The 26,973-nt window shown below is 39.7% G+C and overlaps 1 protein-coding gene across 1 annotated transcript in view; it reads right to left on the minus strand.

The window, feature by feature from the left end:
• Window positions 1-23,116, minus strand: part of deptor (DEP domain containing MTOR-interacting protein) — a 36,141-nt gene extending 13,025 nt beyond the window's left edge. Inside the window, exons 1-7 of the mRNA XM_061716470.1 lie at window positions 22,736-23,116; window positions 22,294-22,383; window positions 18,449-18,627; window positions 17,938-18,061; window positions 11,327-11,505; window positions 3,885-4,067; window positions 1,642-1,779 (exon numbers count right to left, since the gene is read on the minus strand). Coding sequence (XP_061572454.1) covers window positions 1,642-1,779; window positions 3,885-4,067; window positions 11,327-11,505; window positions 17,938-18,061; window positions 18,449-18,627; window positions 22,294-22,383; window positions 22,736-22,773 — 931 coding nt within the window. The 5' untranslated portion in view covers window positions 22,774-23,116. The remainder of the gene's footprint in view (window positions 1-1,641; window positions 1,780-3,884; window positions 4,068-11,326; window positions 11,506-17,937; window positions 18,062-18,448; window positions 18,628-22,293; window positions 22,384-22,735) is intronic.
• Window positions 23,117-26,973: the final 3,857 nt, after the last annotated feature.

Below are 26,973 nucleotides of genomic sequence, written 5' to 3' on the forward strand. Positions count from 1 at the left end.
CAGAATGAAACACTAAAATCTAGTCTTTAGAGCTCTTTTTAGCTTATACATGTATTTCTATACTTGTACCAAACATGTGCATGTATGTAGAAAATGTTGGTCACGTGCTGACAGAGCCGTGAGGCCCTCTGCTTCCTTAATATGTGTATTTTCCCCCTCCCCCTGCTTCCCTCACCATTACTCACTTCAGCTTATGAGAGGGTTTAAGGTAGACTTTTGTGCCAATTTTCATTTCAATCCTTCAAACCAAATCACTGATTTTTTTTCTTTCTTTTTAACGAGGAAGCTGTGAGTGACATTTGAGTCTACAAATTTTATAAAGAAAAAGTTTTTTTTGTTTTGTTTTTAGGTTAAAAGCTACATTTTTTACCATTGAGAACAGGCATTTTTTTTTTTATCATTATTCAACATAAAAAATAAAGAATTTTGTTACTTAAACCATAATTGAAGATAACGGTTGGAATTATTTGTGATCATCCGTTAAGAAAAGAGGTGCCTTAGACAAATAAAAAGATTTAGCAATATTAAAAGAACAGAAAACCTGAGAGCCAATTCCTTGTAAAAGCTTGTGACCTGTTTGAACTACCCTGCATGTGTGTGTTTGCGGTCTGTGTTTAAACTAGATTGCACAATAATCTGATAAGAAACAGGAAAATAAGACAAACTGATCTTTTATCAGTTTCATCAGAACATTTCTATTTTCTCTCTCTGGAATCCTGATTTGATATACTTTCAATGATGCTATCATTTGTCCTTTCTGCCTCATATCTGCTGCCAACATCAGGGGAGTTGCTTTGATCTCACTTTTTAAACATCTGTAGTTCACACTAACTTCAACATGTTCCTCTCATTTGAATCATCTGCTATTGATGTTCGATTATTTTTTATTTTTCTTATTTTCCCATATTGTGATTCAAACAGTTATTGGGACCAACCCATTAAGAGTCGATGCAACCTATGTGTTTGCTTCTACCAGTCAAGACTGAAGCATTGCACAAATCCCATCAACTTCTTTAAAACACACAATCAGATTAATTTTTTTTTTTAAAAGCAATAGATCAGAAGGTTTAACTTCTTAGATTACTTTTATGTCAGATTCTAGGCTCTTTAGAAGCTGAGAAATTAACATTCTTAGTGAAAAATTACAAATTTTGCAGAGCCCTGAGCAGTATTGGGTTCATGAGGAAGGAGAGAGGAAATACCCCAAGATATTTATATGTGAGTGCGTTTGTGTGCATGTGCCTCCCTCTTCCCGTTCATTGTGCATGTAGAAGGGGGTTCTCTTGGTACAAAGAGCCTCCTGTCAAACACTCTGCTTGAAATAAACATCAAAAGAAACCTCACAGGAGAAAAGACACACAAAGTAGAAATCAAGCACATGCATATGGCCTGAATGCATCACTCCTTCATTGAAATATGTTTAAATGTACTCATGACTGGAGTGCATTATCTGCAAATGATTAGGATAATTATCACTTCCTCTGTTGAAACAAGCCCTTCTCTGCTGCATATAAGTTTACCATCATTAAATAATTCAGAGTTTGTGAGGTCTTTTGGACTTGGAAATTGTATTAGATATTTATTTAATGCAGCTTTAGAAAAGACTTTACAACTTTCCACTCTGCATCCATGTGATCGTACCAGATTTGGGGTTGCAGAGGACCGGCGGGCTGCTGCTGAGCGTCGGGCTGCTGCTGTAGTAACCGCTGCTGCCACAGCTGCTGCTCATGCTGCTCCGTCGACCTCCGACTGACACCTTTATCTCTCGAGTGGGACTCACTGAGAGAGTAAGACACACAGTGAGATGTTAGAGTAAAAGACAAAATGTAGAAAAGTTTAAAAAAAAAGTAAGAAGAATTTAAATGATTTAGTCTTTATTTTTTGCACTTCGTCAGTACAGAAAGGCTTTCACATGACTAATATTCAAAATGAGAATTCATGGAAATTCCTCGTCCAGGCTTCTCTCTGAAAATGAAAAAAGGTAATTAAATAAGAGAAGTGGGTTAAAAAAAGTTCAGCGGGGGAAATAGACACTTGCAGGTGAATAAAAACCTCTGCTCATCTTGTTACAGTCCAATTTTCTGCTGAGAAAACCTGCATCAGCGTTCAAATTATTGCTATTTCAGCACTTGGGATCTACCAACAATGTTTTGCAGACTAATCACACCCACTAATATGCAACATCATTCCCTACAACAGCTGCCCCCCCCCAGCACTGGACCCCTCAACCTTTGTTTGGAAAGTGCTTAAAAGAGCACAACAAAGAGTTTGACGCATTCACTTGCTTTGCAGACTCCCCTGATATTAACATAAATGGGAGCTGATTGCATTGATAAGACGCCTATTTTTACAGACACCCCACCACACAACTCACTTGTTTAAGGGATTTTCTTGAGTTCTTCCTGCAAAAGGCTCTCTGATGTTCAAGTGACATCTTGCATGCACTTTTTTAAGGTGTCCCCACGACCAAAAAAGTGGACCACATCAGTCCAGCTCTGACGTCTTTATACTGGCTGCCTGTCCGTCAGAGGATAAACTTCAAAGTTCTGATGCTGGTCTATAAAGCTCTGAGTGGTCGAGGACCAAAATACATCAGTGACCTCCCAACCCAGTATAAACCTTCCAGACCCGGTCATGGGGATCTGTTTTGTTTTTTTTAATCAGTTCCCAGTTAGAAAACAGTTAGAAATTTGATCATATTTTAACTACTGATTTTACCAGATTTTTATATATTGTTCTTTTTTGTTTACATTTTAAATCATGCCTTTTATTTATATTTTAATGATGAGTAATATTCTAGAGACCGTGAGAACAAGGGCCTCGGACTGCACCTTCGTGAAACAGCCTTTTGTATATTTTGAGTTATCATGAGCAGCAGAAGCCTTTACACTGTGTGTTTTGGGAGGTCTGCTAAATTGCTGAATCGTGTTCTGTCAAACATGGAGCCATCTTTTCCAGCAGTCAGACCAAAAACCTTTTCCATCGTACAATTCTGCAAAATATGAAAAAAAAACCTCTTGTTTCCTGAATAAAAAAAAAAGAAGAAAGTTGCATTTCATGTCTTTTGGTGATCAGTTCTGCTTCCTCAGTTTTTCTTTGTAACATAAATTTTGCCCAAACATTTCCATGACAATTTCTCTTTAACTCTGCCATTGTTTGGTTATTATTACCATTTTATGCCACTTTTATGAGAAGTCCTCCTTAGCTCTTATGTCTCTGAATAATATACTTGACACAAAAACATAGCCAATAACTGGATTATGCCAAAAAGAGAGTTGGCTGAAGGGCCTTTTCTGGTTGTTTTATGCAGATTGCAGTCGAGCGTCTAAAACGCAGATGCAGTAAAGCTATTTTACATTTTGCATTCTTTGAATATTTAGGATTTAAACACTGAGCACCCTAAAGTAAAATAATGGAAAAAACTGAATTGAAACGCCAAGCAACTAAAAACGTAACAATGTTGTTTGTTTTTTTAAATGTGATGATGCCACCCTCCCAAGGGCCACAAACAGGACTGTTCTGTTATCTTTATATGACAGACACCACCAAGGGCAGCAGTTATTGTATATGAGCGTGTCTGAGTTTATGTATGTGTGTCAACAGAAGATAAGACAAAGGAGGCACATATGTCAATGTTCAAAATAGAATATCAGGGCTAATTTCCAAGAGTTATAATGAGGCTGCTACCTCGATCAGCACACAAATCATCAAGGCCAAAAAAATAAAAAAGAGATGGCTGTTACAACGTCCCAGAGCATGTGGTGCTTCCTTCACATTGTGGGAGAGAAGGATACATCCTTGGCTCGATGTTTTTCAGAGTTTAACATTGTATAAAAATTGAATAAAAAATACAGTTGCTTTTACGTGTTATTTGAAACATCTACCTGAAAGGAAGCTGGTGTTTCCTCCATCGGAGTGTTGCTTACGGAGACAAAAGGGACTGTCGTGGCTCTCGGGGATGAAACGGCCGCGCTCGTGAAGAACCTCGATCAGTCGCCGCCTTCGCCGGAAGTTCATCCTGAACTGGTAGAGGAGAGGCCCGTCGACAAAGTGGTGCTTGTTGGTGACTTAAAAAAAAGAAGAACATTGAGACCATTAAGACAATTTGTTTAAGGGATAAGACAGGTTTGACTGTAGGAATGGGCATATTATTTCACAACACTGATGACATCTACTTTGACAACTTCAAAGCTATTCAGGGTTGCAGATTTTAACCAGGTCAAATTTACTATGACAAAAAAAATATATAATTTTTAAAAGGAGAATTGAGGCTAAATCTGGCATCTCACACTGAGCCATAATTATTTTAATTTGTAGCTTTAAAAACAAAACACACCATCATCACACTGACATTACCTCTGGTAACAGCACCGAACAGCCTTGACTACACAGCGCTGACAGCAACGGCCCCTGTTATCTCAACTGGGCTGATAAGACTAGATAGTGGCACCAGTTACTCTGAATTATATCTATTAAGATTGTTAAGTGGAAACTAAACCAACCAGAATCATTAATGTTTGGGCTTCTGTGCTGGTCTCTGTTTTAGATAATAAACGTACAGTGCAGTATCACCATGTTATGTTGCATTAGGCATTACGCATGGTAGATTTCTCAGAAACACAGTTTCTGTGTTTTCTTATGTACACTGATAAAATAAACTGTGTCAAACGGCATTATTTCCATCAGGCTGTGCTAGGATGTCATCTAAAAAGCATGTAAGGGATCAATCTTACCCATTCATACAGAGGAGGGAAAAAAGTTAAATCTAAATAAACACTCAACCCCTTCAAGAAAAGATAAGTTATTTTGGTGCAAAGATGCTCCTTTATAGCAAACACCCCAAATCTAATCCAGAAATCCAGATGAACGGACAAAAATACCTTGATGTTGGACTGTTGCAGTGGTTTGACGACGATGCAACCATAAGCCTTCATCAAGATTCAAATCAGTCACTCAAAATACACATTTTCTTACCAAGTCTCTTACAAATCTTTAAGCAGTCGTCCTCCACAGTGAGACCCACAAAACCAGGGTTTAACTCAAACTACAACTTCACTGATCTTTCACGTTTCAAGTAAAGATATAGAAACAGTTATTTCTTTATCGCAGAGGGCCACATGGTGTGTTATATAATACTATGTGACAAGTATGAAAGAAGTATGTTGGTCATCTGTGCTGGTCTCATTAAATCCGTATATTTCTACTGAATACTACCTCAGTGATTGATTTATGAACAGTACAGTGTACAACGCAGCTCAGGCTTCATGTTCCTTCACCAACCATGATATTGATGTAAGGCCACAGACAGCATGACTCTATTATGTTTGACAAATGGGAAAAGAAGAAACACACACATTATTGATCAAGCTCTCAGTGTAATCTAAAATCACTCTTCCTCACATCCCCAGACTGCAGTGGCAAGCCACTCTACCTCTGCAAAGTGATTTATGACAAATTTGCGTTAGGAGCAGAGTGTAAGATTTAATGGAGAAAGTTATAATGGATTTGACTGCAGACAGTAGCTGGATTGTTACCTTTGGTGCACTGATACAGCAACTCCACTCTGACTGCTTGATTTCCATGTTATTTTCAACTATTATACACGCTACACAACATTTAATGTTGCTTAAAAGTTGCCTGACGAAGGCCGATTCACTTCCAGGGAACCACTGTAAGCACATCGGAGACAGGTGATCACTGATTTCAAGCGAAACCCTCCCCGTTCACAGACAACTAGCATTAAGGAGAAGTACTCTGATGGATTACAAGTTTAACTTCAATCTTAATACAGAAAGCATGTGTAAGAGAAGTCAACAACGTCTCTTCTGTCTTCGGAAAGTTACGAAGTTCCAAGTATATAAAACCATCCTGACGTTATTTTATAAATCCTACATCAAATCTCTCTTGATGTTTCTCTATGGTGTGCTGGTGCAGGAATCTCAAGGCTAAAGTTGCTCTCTCCAAAATTGTGAAGGTCAGTGGGAAAATCATAGATGTCCAGGAAAGCAGCCTTAGAGACCTGTAAAAATAAATGTACCATGAAAAAGACCCAACAGGTCAGTGCTCAACCTCTTCATTCCAGTATTTATCCTCTGGTTCACGTTTCCCTTCTGTAAGAACCAACAGATTCAAACACGCATTTGTTCCAGGTGCCATTTCTCTGCTAAACTAAGATAGAGAGCAGAGTTAGTTTATGGTGTTGTTGTTGTTGTTGTTGCTGGGGAGTTGGGATGTTGCTATGACCTAAGCTGTGTGACTCGCTCAGCTTAAACTCACTGACGGGAATTCAAACAAATTTGAAGTATATTTGTGGTATCTTAGGAACAATTTATTTATGACTCTTAACCTACTGCTATATAAATGTTTTTCTATGCATCTTTTATACAGTAGTACATGGTTATATCATGCATGGAAACATGACTTTATGTTGTGTACACACTTGATTTTATGGGTTGTTGTCCTTTGTCTTGTGTTTGTCTACGTCTGTTTTTGACACAGCCAACTGTCCTCTGGGGTCAATTAAGTTAAGTTGAGTTAATCAGACATTGATCAAACAGAAAAGTGTGAGTATAAATGTATGAACAGAGAACAGAAGTGCCTTGCCAGCTGGTAGCTTGTTCTGCAATCAGTTTCTAATGTGTTTCCAATAGAAACTGTTGGCCTGAACAAATATTACCAATAAGAGTCAGTCATTTTAAAAGGATATGCACATTGCAAATTCCAATTATAATTTAAGTGACACTAAAGCACAGAGTTTCTAAGAAATCACAAAGTCTCTGTGTGGTCAGCAGGAGGATCACGCTGAGTATCACATTAACTGAGTAAAGCAATAACACAGTGATAGTGCTCTGTGTGTGTGTGTGTGTGTGTGTGTGTGTGTGTGTGTGTGTGTGTGTGTGTGTGTGTGTGTGTGCGTGTGTGTGTGTGTGTGTGTCACCACATTCCTCTGCCCTGGAGATGCTCAGCTCTGCTACAGCTCGAGAGCTCAGAGAAAGGAGGTGATGGAGAGAAAAGGAGAACAGATGAACCTACTGTGTGGTGAAAGCAGGACCTCAAATAACTGTCACAGCATCAACCAAGTCTCCATTCAGTTTTTTTCTTATTTTTTTTTCCTTCTGGGGGAAATCATTTTCACTCCTGCCTCAAATCAGTTTATTTGACAAACTCCTGGCAACAACAGCAGCATTCTAGTGTTTTGAAAGGCACACTGTCCTCCTGTGCTGCAACATACTCAAAATGTTCAATAACTCAGCTTGGGCTGATTTGTTTCTCTGACCAGGTGAGAGCTAAGGCTGAAAGGTTTGTTTCGCAGCAAGACTGTTGGGACATGGAAAAAGGGAAAACCCTGTTCATTTTGGACCCTGTTCATAGTTGTTTTCCTCTTTGTTCCAAGAATGAATCTGGTTCCTCTGGGTTTAGATTTCCAGTAAAGACTAAATAATAAACTGCCTCTGGAAGACATTGGGTAGACATGCATCCAATCAGAGTGACATCCAGGCTAGTTTCAACAAAAGACATCCAAAATGGTATGTTGTGGAGTAGAAACGCTAGTGAATGACTGTTATCAGTTTTGCAGTAAAAACATGTGGATCCAAATTGTTATTAACAAATTTGCACCCATCTTTTTTTATTTATTTTTTTTTAATTGTGACTCTTGGCTCCTGTGTGAGTCATTGCATAAAGCCTCCGCCTTTTTGTGACTGGTTCAGTGAGTTCAGTGTTGGAAGTGACTGTGGGAGTGTTAGCAAACCTGCTCCACCAAAGAGAATTTAGGGAAGTGAAAGGGCAAAGCTGGCCAGGCTTCCATTTACAATCACTTTTTGAAAAATGTCAAAATATGGCTTTGGTGGAGAATTTTCTCCTCAAATACCCATTTATTACCTCATACATCCATAGAAAAATGTACATTAGAGCCTAAATTATTAATCCTTTAGTATTTCACTAGAATAAATCAAACACCTAAACAAATGTATGAAAGGATCCAAATCTTTATGTCTAATGTCCCTGCCTAATCTTATCACTCACCAGCTGCAAATCAAATTTACTTTCTTGTGGTGAACCAACAGAAAAAATGATTAGTTAAATGAAAAAGTCAAACGTGAACTGTCTCAGGGAAGCTGAAGAGGAGAGTAACAACCAAAGCAAAGCTCCCACATGCAAGGATACTCCTCCACTTACAGGAGCCAAAGATGGCTGAGAAATGGTTGTGGCAGGGTGGAGGAGCAGCCACTCAGTTGATTGGGCACACCTGTGCCCAATCGGCCTCTCCACCCTGCCTGCCTTCATAAGGAGCAACTGCACACCAGCAAGGGTCTGCTGGGAGGTCTCTGCTGAAGGTGCTGGTGCACGTGTGTCTGCAGTGAACGAGAATAAAAACGTTTCCTGCACGAAACCCTGTTTCCTCTGTCCTGTCGGTCGGCCCCAGTGGCAACAAGCCTTGCTACAAAGGTTTTAAAGGCTTAAGTGGCAAAATATAACCAACAAAAACCTTATTAGTTCAACTAATTGCAATATTCAAAACTACATGTTCCATTTATGCCTACAATCAGTCTGATTCAGCAAGAAGCAGCAAGCTGATTCACACGTGCAGGTATTGATCACGCTGCACACAAAGGAAGCACTAACAATCTGTTGAGAGAAATGAGAAAAACAATGTGGTTTTCAGTTCCTCTGCCGCTCCTCAACCAGACACCAATATTGACGCCTGAAGAGGAAAAAAACAATCTTTTCAAGTCTGAGTATCTGACTTTACTACAATACTACTATTTTTATTTACAACTTTCAAATTACTTCAGCTTTTAAGTTGAGAATCATATCAAAACGGCATGCGTGATAAAATTATTCATAAATGAAGTGAAACTTATTGTGTTTGGCTGTGTGTGGCTTCTGAGACTCTTCCAATCTTAAAGCAGAGTTTCTGTCTCCATAGTTTAGTGGTTTAATACTTTCCAAAGGTTTCACAAACTAAGTATCATGTATATTGACTCTGTAAAAGACTACAGTGCTTGAAAAGGTTTACCGTACATGTCACAATATGACACAAATTAAAACTTCACATAGTTTTACTCTCATCATATTTACCGATTATGATACTATCTTCAGCCTTGAGTGACATGGTAAGAACTTTTGACAATATTTTCAAGTAAAAAGACGAAGCACCTTCCATTATTAACCATGGAGCCAAACACATAACACCAGTTTGTGTGACTGAACGACAAGCAGAAAGATAAGAAAGGCATGTTTCCTGGCAATAAAGTCAAACAACATGATGACCTACTGAAGCTTGTGACGTTCAGGTCTCATTCCATTCACACTTATCATTCTGCCCTCAATCTTGAACGTAGCCAGAGCCAGGTCAGGTCATACAGTGGAGACAAAGAAAATCAACAAACACAACTCTTTTCTGTGTGAGATGTGGGTCAATCCACACTGGCTGGCATCTAAAAGGAGCAGTAATTAGGTTTAGCAGCAAAACTAACACAGTTTCCATATCAAAGTCTTCAGAAACCCACTAGAGACCATATTAGCCCATTTTTTATTGCCGGTGTTAGAGGTGATCTCGGGAAGATCAATGTTGCCTTTGCTAAGATGCTAAATTGGTAAACTGAGTCCCATTTTCGTTTAAAATTGCTGCAGGCACAGACTTTTATTTTCCAGAGTTAGATGTAAGTATTTGAGAGAGGATTGAAACCGTGTGTCCACCACTACCATTAACTTGGAAAACCCTAACTAGCAAAGTTATGCCACATACAGTACAACATAGAGCTACAGCATATACGTCTGGGTCTCCAGGTTATGAAGGGCCAGTCTTCAAGTGGAGTTCTCTGACAGGACCACATTAGTTGTTATCAGCAAGTGTCTTTTGCAGAACATTAATCTGTCAGCAGCAAATTTCCCAGTTGCTTTTACACTCTTGGGTGGAGCCGTTTGAAGCAGATGCAGCAGAAGCCAATAACATTTAATGTTTTTAATTGCTTGTTTAAATTATTTCATGACCTACAATTTAATTTCAATTTGGCATTTAGTACGGACATAAAACCTCATTGAAGTTCATATTATGAATTTAACTCGAGGTGGGGGGGGGGGGGTGTATTCAGCAGTTGCATTTATGTTATATTTACTTTTTCATACATTTTCTATAAAGCCTGAAGTCCTCTTCAGGGTTGCGGTGGGCCTGAAGTGTCATTGGTTTAATACAGGCCACACAGAGACAATCAAGGCCAGGGCCGCCGCAAGGGGTGTGCGAACCGTGCGACCGCACGGGGCCTCGCGTCCCAAGGGGCCTCGCGCTATGGGCCGTTTTTGAAAAAAAAAAATGGAATATTTTTTTTTCGTTTTTTCCCTTATAAATATCAACAGTCACGTTCCATTACAGACCTAAATGTGTACTAGTCTGTGCATATCAATAAATATATGTGCAATGATGCCCGTGTCTGTTGTCAATACAACTGATCAGACCAAGCGCAGACACAAGCTGCTCTGATCCTGATGGGTGGAGTTGGAACAAACTATCACACAATGTCGAGAGAACGAGACAGATTCAGGAAATTTCCATCAGGGGATGAAAAAAGAAAAAAACTAAAGAAAATGGAAGAGTTTAATGCCTCTCTGAAAGGCTCGTTTGATAAATTTGTGAGAAAAATCACCAATCCGACCGGGTCTCAAGCAGCCGTGGGGCCCCACGTCGAGGCAAGTCAAATGATGATGAAGCAGGGGAAGGTATCCAGTATTTTGCTAATTGGAGAGTTAAAATTGCGCATATAGACACCCGATCCGACCCGAATAACCTAAAAGTTTTTGGGTTTTTGGGTTTTTCGAAAAACCCAAAAATTTCGCGCGGGCTCGCTACGCTCACGTGCGAGGGCCCCCCCCCCCCCCGGCCATCTCGCACAGGGCCTCGCAAATCTCCCAGACGGCTCTGATCAAGGCAAACACTTACTCCTACAAACAATATGGAATCACCAGTAACCCTAAAATAAAAGGTCTTGGACAACAGGAGTAAGCTGGAGTATCGCGAGAAAGCCAACTCAGGCCTGTGGAGTCAGTATACACTGAAAGGCTGGCTGTTGACAAACAAGCAAATTTGTTTCCTGAAAACAGCGACCTGATGCTGATGGGATCAACGGAGTAGACGAATGCTGAAGACGTTACAAGCTCGTTACGTTACAAGCTCAAAGGCCCGAAAAAAGATATATTATATTCACATATATATATGTCCAACAACGGAGAACTAAAGGGACCTTAATACTTCCCAAGTGGCGTATAAAGTTAGACAGTTTTCCTTCCATTTCAGTGGCTCAGTGTGTGTAAAAACCCTCCGTCTCACCATGCTGAATGATGCTGTGTTCAAGGAGCCTCCGTCCCAGCTGCTCGGCCTCCTCCCTGGTCGGCGTCTCGCCTTCTTGAAGCAGCCAGTCGATGAACTCCGAGGCCACCAACGCCCGCTCAAATGACCCTCCATCCTCTTCTCTGGTCTGTATTAGGCTGTTTTCTGTGTTCATCAGCCTGTGGAGACAAAAAAATGTAATGGGAATTTGATGCTAAAAAGTTAACTTTGGGGATTGTGAATAAATTCACCTCTTGATTCAAATTTAAATGAATCTGCAGGAGAGTATTTATATAATGGAAACACAAATATGATCAAACCGTCCTTTTTGAGCACTCTCTGGCTAATGTGTTGATACCGGTGTGGTTCACATGGCAGAGTAGGCCGCTAATGTACATTAGGCATATGTAATAAGTGAGGCTGTGTAAGTGTGTTTATATGAATGGAGCAGTGAAAAAATGTATCAGAAAGCACTTTTAGGACCTAGACAAGGATAAAAGTCTAAGTGTATGCCATTTACTGAAACAACTTTATATGCAGCACATTCTAGTCAATGGAAAATAAAGTGGGTTTTCAAGAATGCTCCAACATTCATAATTGATAGCTATAATATAACCCATAGTCCTATTTTACCATTTTAGAGAAGAAACCTGGGTCACTGTGGAAAGTGAACTTCCTTCAAGGGGAATTTCCAAGAGAGAAAATCTCCAGAATTTGCTCTTTTTCTCCGCTCTGTAATCTGCACGGTCAAAATGGACTATAAACTTTCTCCAGATTAGTACGTCACATAACTCAAGCTTTGAGACTGAGCTTTGAGAGTCATGTTCCTCATGTCTCTCAGGCAAAACTTATTGTGCATGGATAAGGTAATTACATTCTGTATTTGCTTCATAAATTACATGTCTTGACTCTGGATATAACAAATGTGCATTAAAAGTCTGAAATATCTACTTCACAACAGTGTCTCATTTGGTGATACATGTTTACATCAGGAGACTAGCTAAAGTGGATGGCAAAGCCTCTTCTGGATGGAACAAGGTAGCAGATAAAAACAAACAAACAAACAAACACAATTTTATTAAAAACACATTCACACCCTAAAAATATCACCTCCATGCAGAAACTGTAAAAGGAACCAGGCAGGCTGGGGCAGTGACAATGTAGTTTGCCTGTACATTTTTTTAAATGCACTAGTAACAAACTGTAGCAACCAAAAGACACTAACAGTGCCATCTTTATAAGGCTGTGATTCACTAGCACAAACATACATTTCTTGTCTCCATATTAACGCCTCGACAACACAGTCTGAACAGAAAGCAGTATTTTTATAAGTACGCTTAGAGTGTTTCGTAGCCTGACTTTATGGAAACGTAAAAGTTATCCACGAAGGACATGAAAGACGTTATAAGGTTGAAGCTGTTGGCTCTGAGCTTAGAAACTTCACCAGCAGCTGACCTGATTAGACCGGTGCAAACAGGACAGAAGAGCCACTGCTGTCTCCCTGGTCGATGCCTGACACTGAACAGATCATCTTTAAAACAGCATTATGATGAGATGATCCGAGTCTCCAGTGGCTGTTTGCTGCCAGACAAGAAAACTAGCACACGACCAGCTGCAGAGAGACCCACGGTCATTTATAGACTTTGGACTTAATGCATTCTTCCTTAAAAGCACCTCTCTGAGAAAAATTAAGATGTTTTTCATGTGTTTTGAGACTAATCATTAGTATTACCAATGCTAATTTTGAGACCAGACCAGGATACAGTTTTTCATGAAAAAAACCCCAAACTTAATATAAAATTCTGAGGAAATGAATGACGACTGGATTGGGACTTGAATTAATAAACTGCAAAGATCGTGGTCACATTAACACCTGCTTCTTGTTTTTTTCTTCTTCTTGTCCTGTAGTCTAGCTCTCCATGACAAAACAAAACAAAAAATCGCTACAAAAAATTGTTGTTCGTGACAGGTGGTTAACTGGTAAATTACTGGTTAACTGGTAATCCAAAGAATGTACAGTATTAGTTGATGTATGCAGTAGGGAAGGTACGTTTGGAGCAGACAATAATGTCTTCCTCGATACAGTGCCCTAGTGAGAGAAGCTTTACTGAAAAGGGAAGGCCAACTTCTGGGTTGAGTAAGCTAAGCTGGGACCTTAATAAATTAAACTAAATCAAAATAAATGAAACATAGCATGTAAAAAGCCTCATCTCTATAAAAACACTTAAATCCTCATGAGCACCTTTAACTCTCGTCTCGTGGCACTTCATCATGGCACGTCCAGCAGCTTATAAAAAGCTAGAGGCCCACGAGTCCAGAGAGGAACGTGTGCTCTCTATTATTGATATTCAAGGGTCATCATGCTGGTTTCTGTCAAGTTTAACGGTGCATACATCTTTCAATTTTAGTCTACATACCACAGAACACATGACTTGCTTTGAATGCCAAATTTTGATTGATTAGGAGCTTTAGCAGAGCTCAGCTCACATTCGAAGCCATCATCATATTACAAATATTAAAGAAGGCGGAAACGATGTTGCATGGCTCTTGTGCTAATTGCCACTGGTATATATTCCATTAAAACACATATTAAGTCAACAGTTCATGCTATGTTAGCAGACAGGTACTGCATTTCATGCTGAATGAAAGCAGCTTGAGTTATACCATGTGTTATTCATCACCTGAGACTATGAAAGCAGTATGTTGAGCCACCATGGCCTGGATATGCACTTAGCTGCACATTAAGTATTCCTAGCTCAGACTATATTACACCCACTGAGAAGCAGCGATGACTCTACAGCCATGCAGAAACTTTTAACAATGATCATGTGACATTAGAGGTCATTTAAGGGGCATGTGACATCATGTCACATGCCCCTTAAATGATAAATTAAAGAAGATGAATATAAGGGTTTCTCTTAGGGTTTAAATTTGATTATGTAACACACTGGCCAGGGCTGGCATGGACTTAATCAAGTTGCAATATATGTCCTATATAATATTATTAATGTTGTGTATTTAGATCATGTGATCACAACTCTCATATGGGACAGCTATAGCTTTTTTCAAAATAATAGTGAGGGGTTAAAGGAGGCCTTACTATACGATGTGATTATAAGAGTTTTACTTCTTCTGTTTGGCTAAGTTGGCTTGTAATTATCACATCAGCAGAAGTCTACTTCTAAAATGCAAGAAAATAACGTTTGCATGTATTCTTGATGCAAACACACACAATAGTAGACAGATTAACTTTAAATTACTTACTATAACTTCCAATTGTGACATAAAAATACAAAATCACCAGTCGGACGGATGGAAATGTTGCGCTTACTATCATATGAGTGGAGCCACTATAAGATGCAATATAGCAAAGGTGTTTTCTACAATGAGAGGCTGTTAGAAATGAAGGTGGTGTACTTGCTTTTTCACAACTGTGTAATTCAAGGCCGCAGGGAGAAAAAAACAACCTGCAAAGCACCAGTTCAGCCTGTAGAGGATTGGTTGTGGTTGCTTGAATCTGAAATAGGCTCAAGCTACTGTAAAAGGCAGACCAGAGAATGAAAGAAAGACAGTCTTTTGTTTCAAAATAAATTTTTTTCTAGACTTGACATTTGATAAAAACAGCATTGCCTATCTCTGGCAGTGCCATACACATACTGTCAATCCTTGAGCATGAAAAACAACATTATTTTTGACAATACAAGCTATAAAAAGAAGAGTTGGAAACAACTACATTTGGAAAATGACAGCAATACACTGGGCTACTCTAACACATGCTGCTGCATTTTACCTACGTTTTTATTAAATTCTCCAGGTAAAGTGGTAAAACAATGGTCGTCCTCTTAAGTATTTATAACTCGTTACAGCCGGGAGCCCCCGGTGCAGGGAGCAAATGTCATTTAGGAACATAAACCTGAGATTAGGCCAGGCTTAAAGGGTTAACGTGGCCCAGAGTCATGGCATTACCGTAAATACATTATTATTATATCTTAAAATCCTCTCAAATTCATGTCAGTTTTTGACATGATGGTTCAATATGCAAACATTAGTGGTATCTTCATAAGAAATACAAGAAATGTGTCCTTAACATAACATAAATAAAACACAGTTCAGTAAGGGTTCAGAGGTTTTGAAACCGGCATAAAATCAAAAACCAAACCAACACTTCCCTCATTTTCTTGAGAGAAATTGAAACCAACAGATGAAAATTGTGTCCACAAGGCAGCCAGTGGCGCCATATGAGTGTGAACGATTTAACTCATCATGTCTTGAATCCAGCACTAGTGGTTTTAATTCAACTTTTAAAAAAACATTTAGATAAACAGGCTTTCAAACTTAAAAATCCCAAAACATTTTTTAAAAATGTTTTCAAAAATCCTCACAAATCGTGTAGAGTGGAGCTGTGAGAGAAACATGATATGTACTGTAGTGACTTACGAAGCTGGTCGGTGCAGTCAGCCATATGTACAGTAGGGACAGTGAGTTTGGTTATCAGTGATCAGGTAAGCATCTGATAAATCATTTAGACTATGAGAGCTTCTACCTTAAAAACACAAAGAGGAAACACTGTTGCTTGAAAGGTATTCAGCTCAACTTTGACAAGAGGGTTGGTTACATTAGTGAACATGTCAATCGTCAAGTATGCTGTTGATGGAGATTTAACCGACAACCTGCTGATACAAAACTACTCAACTTGTCAGAAGTAAACCAGGAAACAAAGCTTGCTCCAAAAAAGTGCATCTCCAAAGCCGGAGGAGGAGAGACGAGAGAAAGTAGCATAATGTAAACATGTGCAAAGATGGAAATGGCTGTTCATGCTGAATGAATTTACTGAATCCCAAACATATTACCTTTCAACATCAAACCTCAAAAATATAACAACAATGGCATGCATGATTTCTTTTTTAAGAACCTAACACAGTAAAAGATGTTTTGGCAAAATTAGAAATGGCATCATCATGTACAAACATTGAGGGCTGAAGCTTAACCCGTCAGCAGTTTTGTACCTACGACAAACATGCATGAATGTCCTGACAGAGCAATTTCTTTATTCAACTATATATATATATATATATATATATATATATATATATATATATATATATATATATATATATGAAATCCACTCTATGGTTATGACTTGACAACACATGACAGAACCATCGTCTGTGCTGTAAGTGTAACTCTAAAGCAGCTCTAGATGAGAAGCATTCAACTTCAAGCTTGACATTATCTGTGTGTGCATTAGGGGGTGGGGGGCATTTGGCTGGACCAGGGTGATTACATAAACACGTAGGTTAAAGAGTTGACATGACAGATGTCCCCTCTTGCACTATTTCTTTCTCTTATGTAACAACTGTGTCAGGGTCTGTGTCTGTATATAAGTCTATTTTCTTAGCAACACTAATGAAATATAAGTCAGTTATTATAGGGAGTTCTCTGTCCGTGCTTCTATATTTGGACAAAAAAAGGAAACCTTGACTATTTAACACAAACTATTTCTCTCGATCACATTAAAGGTGCATAAAGCATAGAGTTGAGGACAGTCCCATTTGTGGCATCCTCTAAAACATAACTCAAATAAGCAGGTTTTCTCTAAATGAATCCATTATTCCTAAATGATGAAGAAGTGAAAATTAAATCATCAATCTCCAACCCTGATTCATAAAAACTTAGGACAATAATGGAAAATACAAAGTAAATAAATAAACCACAACGATTCTCACATTTACTTATCAGTTCTATTGCTTTCTATGAAGCACAATAATTTCATGTTTTTCCAGTCACCTTCACTTTGCAGTTAATAAACATACATTTATTAATTCAAGGCCTGAAACAGGTTCCCAAAAAGTTAATTTAGTGCCAGTAAAAGGTGAATAAAAAGGTGATAGGAGTAGTGATTTGTTACAAAAGCAGCAGCCATGAAAGGCTGAGTCTTTGAGGAGCAACGATTGACAAAGACATATTCCCTACTTTGTCAGCAAATGGATGAGAAAATCCTTAAAATTATTAAAAACAATGTTCCTCCACGCAATACCAGAAAGGATTTACCCATTTCTCCTTCTGCAGTGAATGCGAACATAAACAATTAATATAAGCTGGAGGAATTTCAGAATATGTAGAGCAAGGGTACAAGTCTACGTTCGACACCCATCCAGCAGCGTATGGAATATCAGCAGTTGATATAACCATACAAGTAACAGATTACTTTAGGAAAACCCTTAGTAAACTTTTACAATATACAGTTACATTTGCAAATGCAACATGAACCAAAACTGCGGGGAAGTCAAACGTTAACTTTGTGAAGATGCAGAGTTGACAGCCGCAGGCGCAGAGACCTCTGGGATAGACCATCAGAGTACAAATGTATATTTTGGTCAGATAAACCAGTACACCAAATCTTTTTTTAGGAAGAAATGGGCACTGCCTGCTCCAGACCAAAAACAAAAAGACCCATTCAGGCTGTTCTCTGTGAAATCCAGGGTCTTGGTTGCTATGGAGGTGTGCCCTTTGCATTTTCCAAATGTGCCGTTTTCTCATCTAAGGTTCAATCTTCAGAGGACAGACTGGAAAACATGTATACAGGTGTTTGAATGTGAGTGTGTCCATACTTTTCATAGATCCTCTGCCCCCTCATGAAGACTTTGGCTTCACTATCCAATGGGAATGTGCCATCGTCCTTTCTGAAGCGGTACAACAGCTTCAGGTCTTTGAACTCCCGGTGCTCATCACACACTGCAAACATGTACAGTCAATAACATTTAGTTAATGCAGGAGTTTGGATTGGGTTTGTATGAAACCAGTCATGAAAATGGAAACATCATTAAGCCACTGAAGTTATGTTTGATTGGGTTAATGTGATGTTGTCAGTCTCAGTGTTCACAATAACACAGCCCTCTCCTTCTGTTTCTGTCTGTATTCACATGTGAAGCAAGTAGTTAGACACTGTGTTTGCAGCCAAACTGGCAAGGACACACGGAGCATCATCCATTAAGAAGCAACGCTCGTTCCCAGAAAATGTCAAGAGCAACTCTTGCCATTAAGCAAAAACACCATAAAATAATACACACAACTAACCCCCCACACACACAAACATATACTGTACACACAGCTCGGCCTTACCGTGGTGAACGATGCTCTGGTCCAAAAGCCTCTGCATAATTTTGATGGCTGTTTCCCGATCTGAGGCCTCCTTGTGTTCGATCAGCCAGTCAATCAGCTCCTTGGCTACGAAGCAGTTGGGATAAGTTCGAAGGTGGTGCCTCCGGTCTTTGATCACCTTCCCCTCGTGGAGACGCAGCCTGGAGACAAACAGATAAGTGGCAAAGGAACTGTGACTGATACTCGACTGTGAGAAAACAAGACAAGAGCCTTTATCCTGCTCTGACAGTCCTGAGATCAACACTTGAGCACCAGTTGGCAGAATAAAAGGATGTTTTTGTGACAGACAATTTCTCCCTGATGAAGATGTCATGTTGCAAATGCTACACAAACAAGAGGATCTTTTTTTCAACAGTACATGACACGTAACTATGATTACATATGAATCTATGTGCCCTTAACCTTTTTTAATAGAACAGATCCGTGCTTTGGGCACTCATATTTTAATAGAAGGGCAAGATGCTCATTTCACACCATCCCAGTGACCTCTGCCTGAACTTGAGGGTTGTGAAACAGCCCACCACGGTCAGAGCCAAGCTTCCTGCAGCTCGCTAGTTCACTCCATACTGAGTCTGTATACAGCTGGACGGCATCACTCCGGATTAACAATGACAGCTGGCTGAACTGCTCTGGCAAGTATTGAGGGGTGGCGAACATACTTAGCTGAAAAAAAAAAATTACAGACATCCAATCTGTTCAATGTAAGTAGAAAGAAAAGGGGGAAAAAAGCTGTTAAAATGGTGCTGAATCAAACAATGGCAGCTGGCAGGAACATTTTCTGAATGGCTCCCAGGCTGAAAACACCCATGAGGCCTCATTTTCTGTCACATTTTACCGTGGCCTAACAAGCTCTCTATTCACATCTATGAACTGGTCACAAGACTTGCTACGGCAGCTGCATGTGCCTCTGTGACATAACAACAGACTTCCCAGCCCCAAGAGAGATCTGTCCAGAGATACGAGCAGTCAACATGATGGGACACACGAATGGGTGATAAGACTTTCGACACAGCCAAGTGTACTGTCGTCAGTACCAGGAACTGCGCTGCACATGCACCCGGACGTAGTTCATAATAAAGATGAACAAACAAAGGTGTGGATTCACCAGAGTCCATTGTTTCATATCAGGTCTAATTTTAAATCCATGATTACTCAGCCTTTCTTGAAATCCTTTGGTCTGAGCTATCAAATCAGGATGAAGCAAAAATAACACAGAAGAAGCTAAACACTGAGCAAGAGCATCAATTATCAAGCTCTCCGGTGTGTGACATGAAAGTCAGAGTCTACAGATTGCATTCAGGCAAAACAAAGCGTTGTTTTAAATGCCATCATCAGCATTTTAATCTGCACACACAAACAAAACACACTGGCAATACTAGACAGGTGCGGTGTTTGCCACTGACTTTTACCTTAGTTCATGAGAAAAAGTGCTGACATTGATTAATAAGCACACAAGTGGTTATTATCTGTTAATAACAACACAGGTTCTTAAATCTAAATTTAAAAATGTTAGTGATTTTTTGAGGGACACGACAATCCACCACAGTGAATCATCTGGCTGTTCCCATGGAAATATCCGTAAAAGCTGCATGTAGAGTTGAAATGATTATTGGGGACGGGGACGTCACATTTCGCCAAACGTAGCTTATCTTTACTGCCTCCCTATTTAATCGTAAACAGTATCTCAAATCCCTCTCCTCACACATGAAGCTCTTATCATCATGAGAAACATCATGCCCTTTTTGCAGAAGCTAATAAATTTCGTGAGGACTTAACGGTGAAGTACCTGATCATTTCTATAAACATCTTTTTTATTGGTTCAAATAAGTTTTAGCAATCATTTTTACATTAAATTATCTTATAATAACTACCTGTTCATAAATCAACATGAAAACATGGGTGTGCTGTAAAAAACACACCCATTTATTTCCCACGGGATGACTCAACAGGAGTTTCTGCTTGTTTCTGTTGTTGTTATGTGCACTTGTCTCATGCACACTTGGTGCATGTGATCAGTGTTGTAGACGAGCAGAGGCCATTCATTATCAGACTGTAACACAACCGAAAACCGATCATAGTTTAAAGGTAGTGCATGCTGATGTGTTCTGGAGTTGCTGTTTTTGACCAAGCTTACTAGGAAGAGGCTGAATATTGTGGTTGTATACTTTAAACATTCATCCTCCCCAGAAATCACCTAATCCATCTTTTGTGAGTTTAAATTGAGGGCTGAATTGAACTGTAGTCACTGTGAGAACAGTTCAACTTTCCAGGTGTTGGGCCTCCATCAGCTCATCAGATTGCAGCCACACAGCTGGTATAACCAATGAAGTCATACATGGGGGGCAGAACTGTGTCAAAACATCCATCCAGCTTACTTTTGAACTCAGATGGAAGGAATATGTAGATTTGTATTAGTATATTGGAAAACCCACTATTAAGCATTGTCGCAATGCCCCTGTGCAAGTTATCTCTTTGTGTTACACACCTCTGAGATGCAGCAAATTCAACATGATGTGAAGCTGGATGGTCATAAATATAGGAGGTTGGATCATTTTCATAAAATGTACGTTTTATACATTACACTTAATTGAATTATAATCATTTCTATCTGGATTGAAATAACTGTATTTAATAAAAACTGAGTAAGACTGAAATGAACTGTCTTAACTGGATATAAATTTGACATCTTTAATTTCACCATAAAGACTTCTGAGAGGAGATTTGTTGAGAAATGGTGCCATATGGATGAACTGAACTGTACTGAAATGTATACAGTAGATGAATCTTGTGAGAGTCAGAAATAAATGCACACAGAAACACACAGCAAGTCTTGAGCACTCTGGCCCATAATAGCTGCATCTCAGAGGACTCAAAGACAGGACAGCAACTCCAAGCAGCCCTACGTTCACTGACACCAATCACTCTGCCAGCTGGCAGCTCCAGCGTACAGCTGTGCCAGGAACATTGACACACAAACAGCATACAATGACAAACAGAGAAGGAAATGCTGTAGCTAAGCAAGAGTGCATGCTGCACGGTGCAGTATGTCCAGGCAAACTATTACTCTCTAGACGATTACTTCAGTGTTGCTATTTGTGGTTCTGCAGAAAACAAGAACATTACAGTGTCTTCATCTAGAGAAACAGCAAAAGACTTCACTCCAGTTTCCACAGCCATCTGGATAAAAGCTATTTACTGTAGTAAATATTTTTCCCCCATAGTTCAATTGGGGGCTGAAATTCCAGGCATTGGTGCCATGCTTCCCTACTGAGCTTCTATTCATCGCTGAGGTTATGAGGCGGGGAGCGCCACCCTTATGGAGCCTCTCTTTACATACAGCACTGTAGGTCAAAGGATACAGCATGTCAACAATGCTGCCAGGTTATTGGTACAATTCCCTGATAGGGTGAATGGGCAGGGCATGATAATGACATCAGGTCAGCAGGCTCAGCATAGTCCGCGCAGCTCAAAGGGCACTGTATTAGTAGAACAACAACAAAAAAATTGTTATGCAATCCTGCAGGATCTTGGACGACAATGCCACAAGAATACAAGTTATATAGGTGAGAGGGAGACTTGAGCATGTGTGGATGTCTTTGTTTGCCTGCTGCAGTGATGCTGACACTGACTGCGGCTGCAGTAGGCATGATGTCAAGCTTACAACACCCACTTCTGCCTGTATTGGGTCATGTCATATCATGCCTTTTTTCTTCCTCATTCATACAGGCATACAGCGAGTGATCAAATAAGCTCTACTTTCATGAGAGGAGCTGAGTGTAAAGACACTGGAGCAGAGAGGGACCCACCTAAGCTGCTCTCCGGTGACCAGCACCTCGGCCAGCCTCTCCAGCTCCGCCGCCTTCTTCTGCATGGTGGTCCCGATCCCGTCCATCTCCCTGCAAACACAAGCAACACACAGCATATTGTGCTTGTTTTTCTGTTTGTTTTTTTTCAAAACACATCCCCTGGCTCTGCCTTGGAAATGTGTGAAAGCTGCTGCAAAACTCGAAGTGCCACAGCAGCAAACACAGAAAACAAAGACACAAGGATGGTTTATGGTTCCGCGTTAAATCGACGCAGATCTTACGGCGTAAGGCACGCGGCGAAGCGCGCCGTATGGTGCGCGTCGCCGCGTACCCACGGCGTATGATCTGCGTCGATTTAACGCGGAACCATAAATCAGGCTATACACGCTGGAGGTGACTTCGGTGCGTGAACATCGCTATGACACTATCGGATTTTACTTACCGTTCAAGCACCATGGAGAGCGAAAATCCCGGTTTCATCAATTACTTCTCTGACAAATGTGCTAATGAATCACTCCATGCCAGGAAACGCATGGATAAAGGGGAAGCGGCAAGAGCCCAGGAAGCGTGTCAGTCTTCCAGCAGCGGCTCCATCCTCAGCGTGTAATTCCACGAAAGCTTCATGAAATCTGCAGGCGGACAAAACATTAATCCGTCAAAGCGCTTTTTATTTAAAAAAATCCCTCTTTTCCAGAAATAAAAACGTGGCACTCCTTGGATGCAGCGCTGGTCACGGCGGTGCTGTCCGGCTGTCAGCGCAGCTCTGCCTGGTTTGTTTGTCAGTGGTGTCACCACGTTTGGGATCCATCACCATCCACAAAGCCCCGCACTGGAGGGCTCTGCTGACGTCACGGGGGCGTCGCCCGGGGGGGCGGGGCTACGGAGACTATTGTGTCCGCTCGATTCCTACACCGCCAGAGGGGTAGGCTTGACACAAGAGAGCACTCACAAAAAACAAAAAAAGCTGCATATTAACTGGTTATTGTCAGTACTCGAGTTGTAAAAAGAAATCAGGGGGGATGGTGGATTTTATCATGGGGACAGATAATTTGTGCGGATTACAAATAATATAATATATTACAAATAATAGCAGTGACCAAAACACCTGCAGAAATACTGCAGGAATGACATAGCAGCAGTTAAATGCAGCCTTCTGTAAGCTTTAAATATCCACTGGGCTTACATCAAATACATCAAAACACAAAAATAAAAAACAGTTTTCTGAACTTATCAATATGACTCTGTCCTTCACAGGATAAGTAAAATGGATCACTGCAAAAACTCAAAATCTTAACAAGAATATTTGTCTTATTTCTAGTTCAAATGTCTCATTTTAGTAAAAAAATCTCATTACACTTAAAACAAGACTCATCACTGGAAAAAAACAACAATTTTCACCTGTTTCAAGTAGATTTTCACTTAAAATAAGTAGAAAAATCTGCCAGTGGAACAAGATTTTTTTGCTTGTAATGAGAAGATAAATCTTGTCCCACTGGCAGATTTTTCTACTTATTTCAAGTGAAAATTTTACTTGAAACAGGTAAAAATAGTGAAATAAGTTATTTTTCTGGTGATGACTCTAAATGTTGAAATAGCAGTAAAACCTCATTCATTGATGAAATTACATAAGGGATGGAAAGGGGGGATGGCAGTTTTACAGGGGGGATGATTTTGACCGTTTTTATTTCAGGGGGGGATAGTAACAGAAGTCAATTCCAGATGGTCCAAATATTATATAATGTCATGTCAGTCTTGAGCTACATCAATAATAACTGCATTATACAAAAAAAATGGACATCCAACTCAGTCCAAATGTAAAATGTATTTTATTTATTATTTATTAAGTTTATTTGTGTCAGGGACAATGTACAAAATGACATTAGTCTCAGAGATGAGAAAAGATGCTTTGTACCAGATTTAGCTTACTAGCTACTTTCCATCCGTACTCCCTGGGCAGGTATACTGTATGAATAATAAAAGGTAAGAGCGTCAAATATAAAACAAATCAATCATTTATACACATGTACATACACACATCCACACATCAACACATCACTCACACACTCATGTACCAAACATATTACAAAACAGGGGGAAATAAGTTGTTGTAAAAACAATTGTAAAACAGTTAAGATATAAAATTAATGTTGACAAGTCTGATTCCTTAAAATCCACTTTTTGACTGCAGAAGAGAAAACCGTGAAGTCTGTGAAAAGTTTCAGGTAGGTTGAGAGATTGTTCCATGATTTGATGGCTTTAAAGGAGAAGCAGATTGTACAAAGGCAGAGCTGAGCTTCGGGATGTTGAAAAGAGCAAAGTGTAGTTTGTTTTTTTTCTGAACAATAATCTTCAAATAGCCCTGGGCATGTAGGCTGCTCACATGCGTTGCTCAATTATCAGAGATATAAAGGGCATGTTGAAGCACGTCTAGAGCCTGGAGCACTACTGACTGTTACAGACACTGCACATGCCAATTTGAAAGGACTGTGTGATTAAATAAACTTCCACATACATTCAAGTGAAGACTCATAAAAGTAAGCCTAATACAGGGTTTTGATTATGATCTCAATACCTGGCTGTGCAACTTGCTTTCGTGTGCCTGTAAAGTGAAGGGAAAACCAGTACTTCCAGAGCAGAGCCGTGTTCCTAAACCTGTGGGGTCACGGTTCAGTTGGTGAAGTGGTCATCCTCCTTTCTGAGAACTGCTGGTTCGATCCACAGCTCAGTGAAGTGTCCTTGACCGTGACTGAACCGTGTATTGTCCCTGAAATGCTCATCAGTGTGACAAAAGCATACTGCACAGTGTGTAGAAAGTATAAACCCAACAAGAAGTTCTGCTTGTGGGAATTTTGAGAATCTATCCAGACAGTCTTTAGCACATTTATGAGACTCGTCCACTGGGACCGGCTCTTCTTCTTCTTTTTTTTTTATATCAAATTGTGTTTGAGGCCTGTTGACAATTAACCTAACTACAGAAGTAGGGAGAAGGTTCACCAGAGGTTCTTTGAGCATTACACAAGTCTCCTGTGCTTTTGTGCAGCTATGCTGAAAGTGATTTCTGGCTCACAAGAAGAAATTTTTGTGTGTATGTGAGTGTGCGAGCGTGTGTGCGTGCGTGACGTGAGTGCGTGCATGTGTGTGTGCATGTGGTTATGGCTAATGATTTGTGTTTTGATACTACCATACTGTGGATGGTTTGTCATTATTTTCTTTTTCTCTATGAAGATGTTCTTTTTCAACAGGTCTCCACAGCTCTTGTTTATCCACTTCCAGCCAGTCAGTGCCATTGCCGGAGCAGTGATTGCCAATAATGCAGCCTGTTTGCTCTTTGGCTTCATTTTCTTCTTGTGTTTTCTGTTTTTCTGGGATGGCAAATGAGGTTGATGGAAGGACAGTTATAATCAGGCTGATGGTTAAAGCAGCTACCAGCGCTTAATATGGAAAGGTACTGTTTGTCCAGCATTGTTGCAAATCTTGGTCAGCATGTCATCGGAAGTGCCTGCTGCCTTGTTTGAGGAGGATGTTTTTAATTCGCTCCCCTTAACATTAGGAAAGTACCCCCATCCTCTCTGAAATGGATTGTACTAAACACCAGGATCACTATTAAGAAGCTTGTTGTTCATTATCCTGTAATGAAAACCATTATGCTGGCTGCTGCTTCCTACTTTGTGCTTCATTCAACCAAGCACAAACAGTACAGCATTATGTAAGTCAATATTTATATTTATATTTATTTATATTTATATTTATATATATATATATATATATATATATATATATATATATATATATATATATATATATATATATATATATATATATATTTTACTTCCATGCAAACATTTAAATATATTTAACAGAGGAATAAACCACATGTGGAATATTAGTGGTGTGGTAGTGTGTCTTGTGTTTTAGCATTTTAGGGCCCTGCAGCTAAAATAAATTTCCAGTTATTCATTGGGAGACAGCTTTACTCCTGTGGTACAAGTCTTTGCTGGGGATCCTTCTGTATTCAACACTTCTTTCTCATTTATCTTGTAGCTGTGTTTGGTGAGTGTGTTTTCTTAGAAAACAGTCTGCAGATTTGACAATCAAACAGATGTTTTTCTGCATAGTTACATCAATGAACTTTGCATGTTGACAGTATGGATGTTTTAAGAAAATCAAAGTTGAATGTTGAGAATGTTGAGTTGAAATAGCAGGGAATGTGACACATGATACCTTTACCATTTCCTCACCAAACAATGAAATAAGCTGATAGAGATCTTCTATCTTGACAATCCAGTTTGCGACAGTAACTGCATTTGAAGAACGCAGCGCAGTTCTGGAACTCAGACTGTTATGATGAATAAAGCATGAACTCTGACTTCCTATCCATGTCTTAGTTTGATTTTATCACAGGCGAACTGAGAATGCAAACATGTCATGAATTAAATATGACAAATAGTTGTTTTGTTTTCCTGTCGTGTGTGTGTGTGTGTTTAGACAGAAACAGCCATCCTTCATGTATGTCTGCTTCATCCCATTCAGTTGCATGTGTTTTTTTTTGTTGAGTTTTTATTGAGAAAGTAAGTAGACAGGAAACGGCTAGAGAGAGGGGGGACACATTGCAGTGCACAGCCACAGGCCAGGACTCGAGCCTGCGCTGCCTGCATGAGCACTACAGCCTCTACAAATGGT

The sequence above is a fragment of the Cololabis saira genome, chromosome 3 (genome assembly GCF_033807715.1).
Source record: "Cololabis saira isolate AMF1-May2022 chromosome 3, fColSai1.1, whole genome shotgun sequence".
In the NCBI taxonomy this organism is placed as follows: domain Eukaryota; kingdom Metazoa; phylum Chordata; class Actinopteri; order Beloniformes; family Belonidae; genus Cololabis; species Cololabis saira.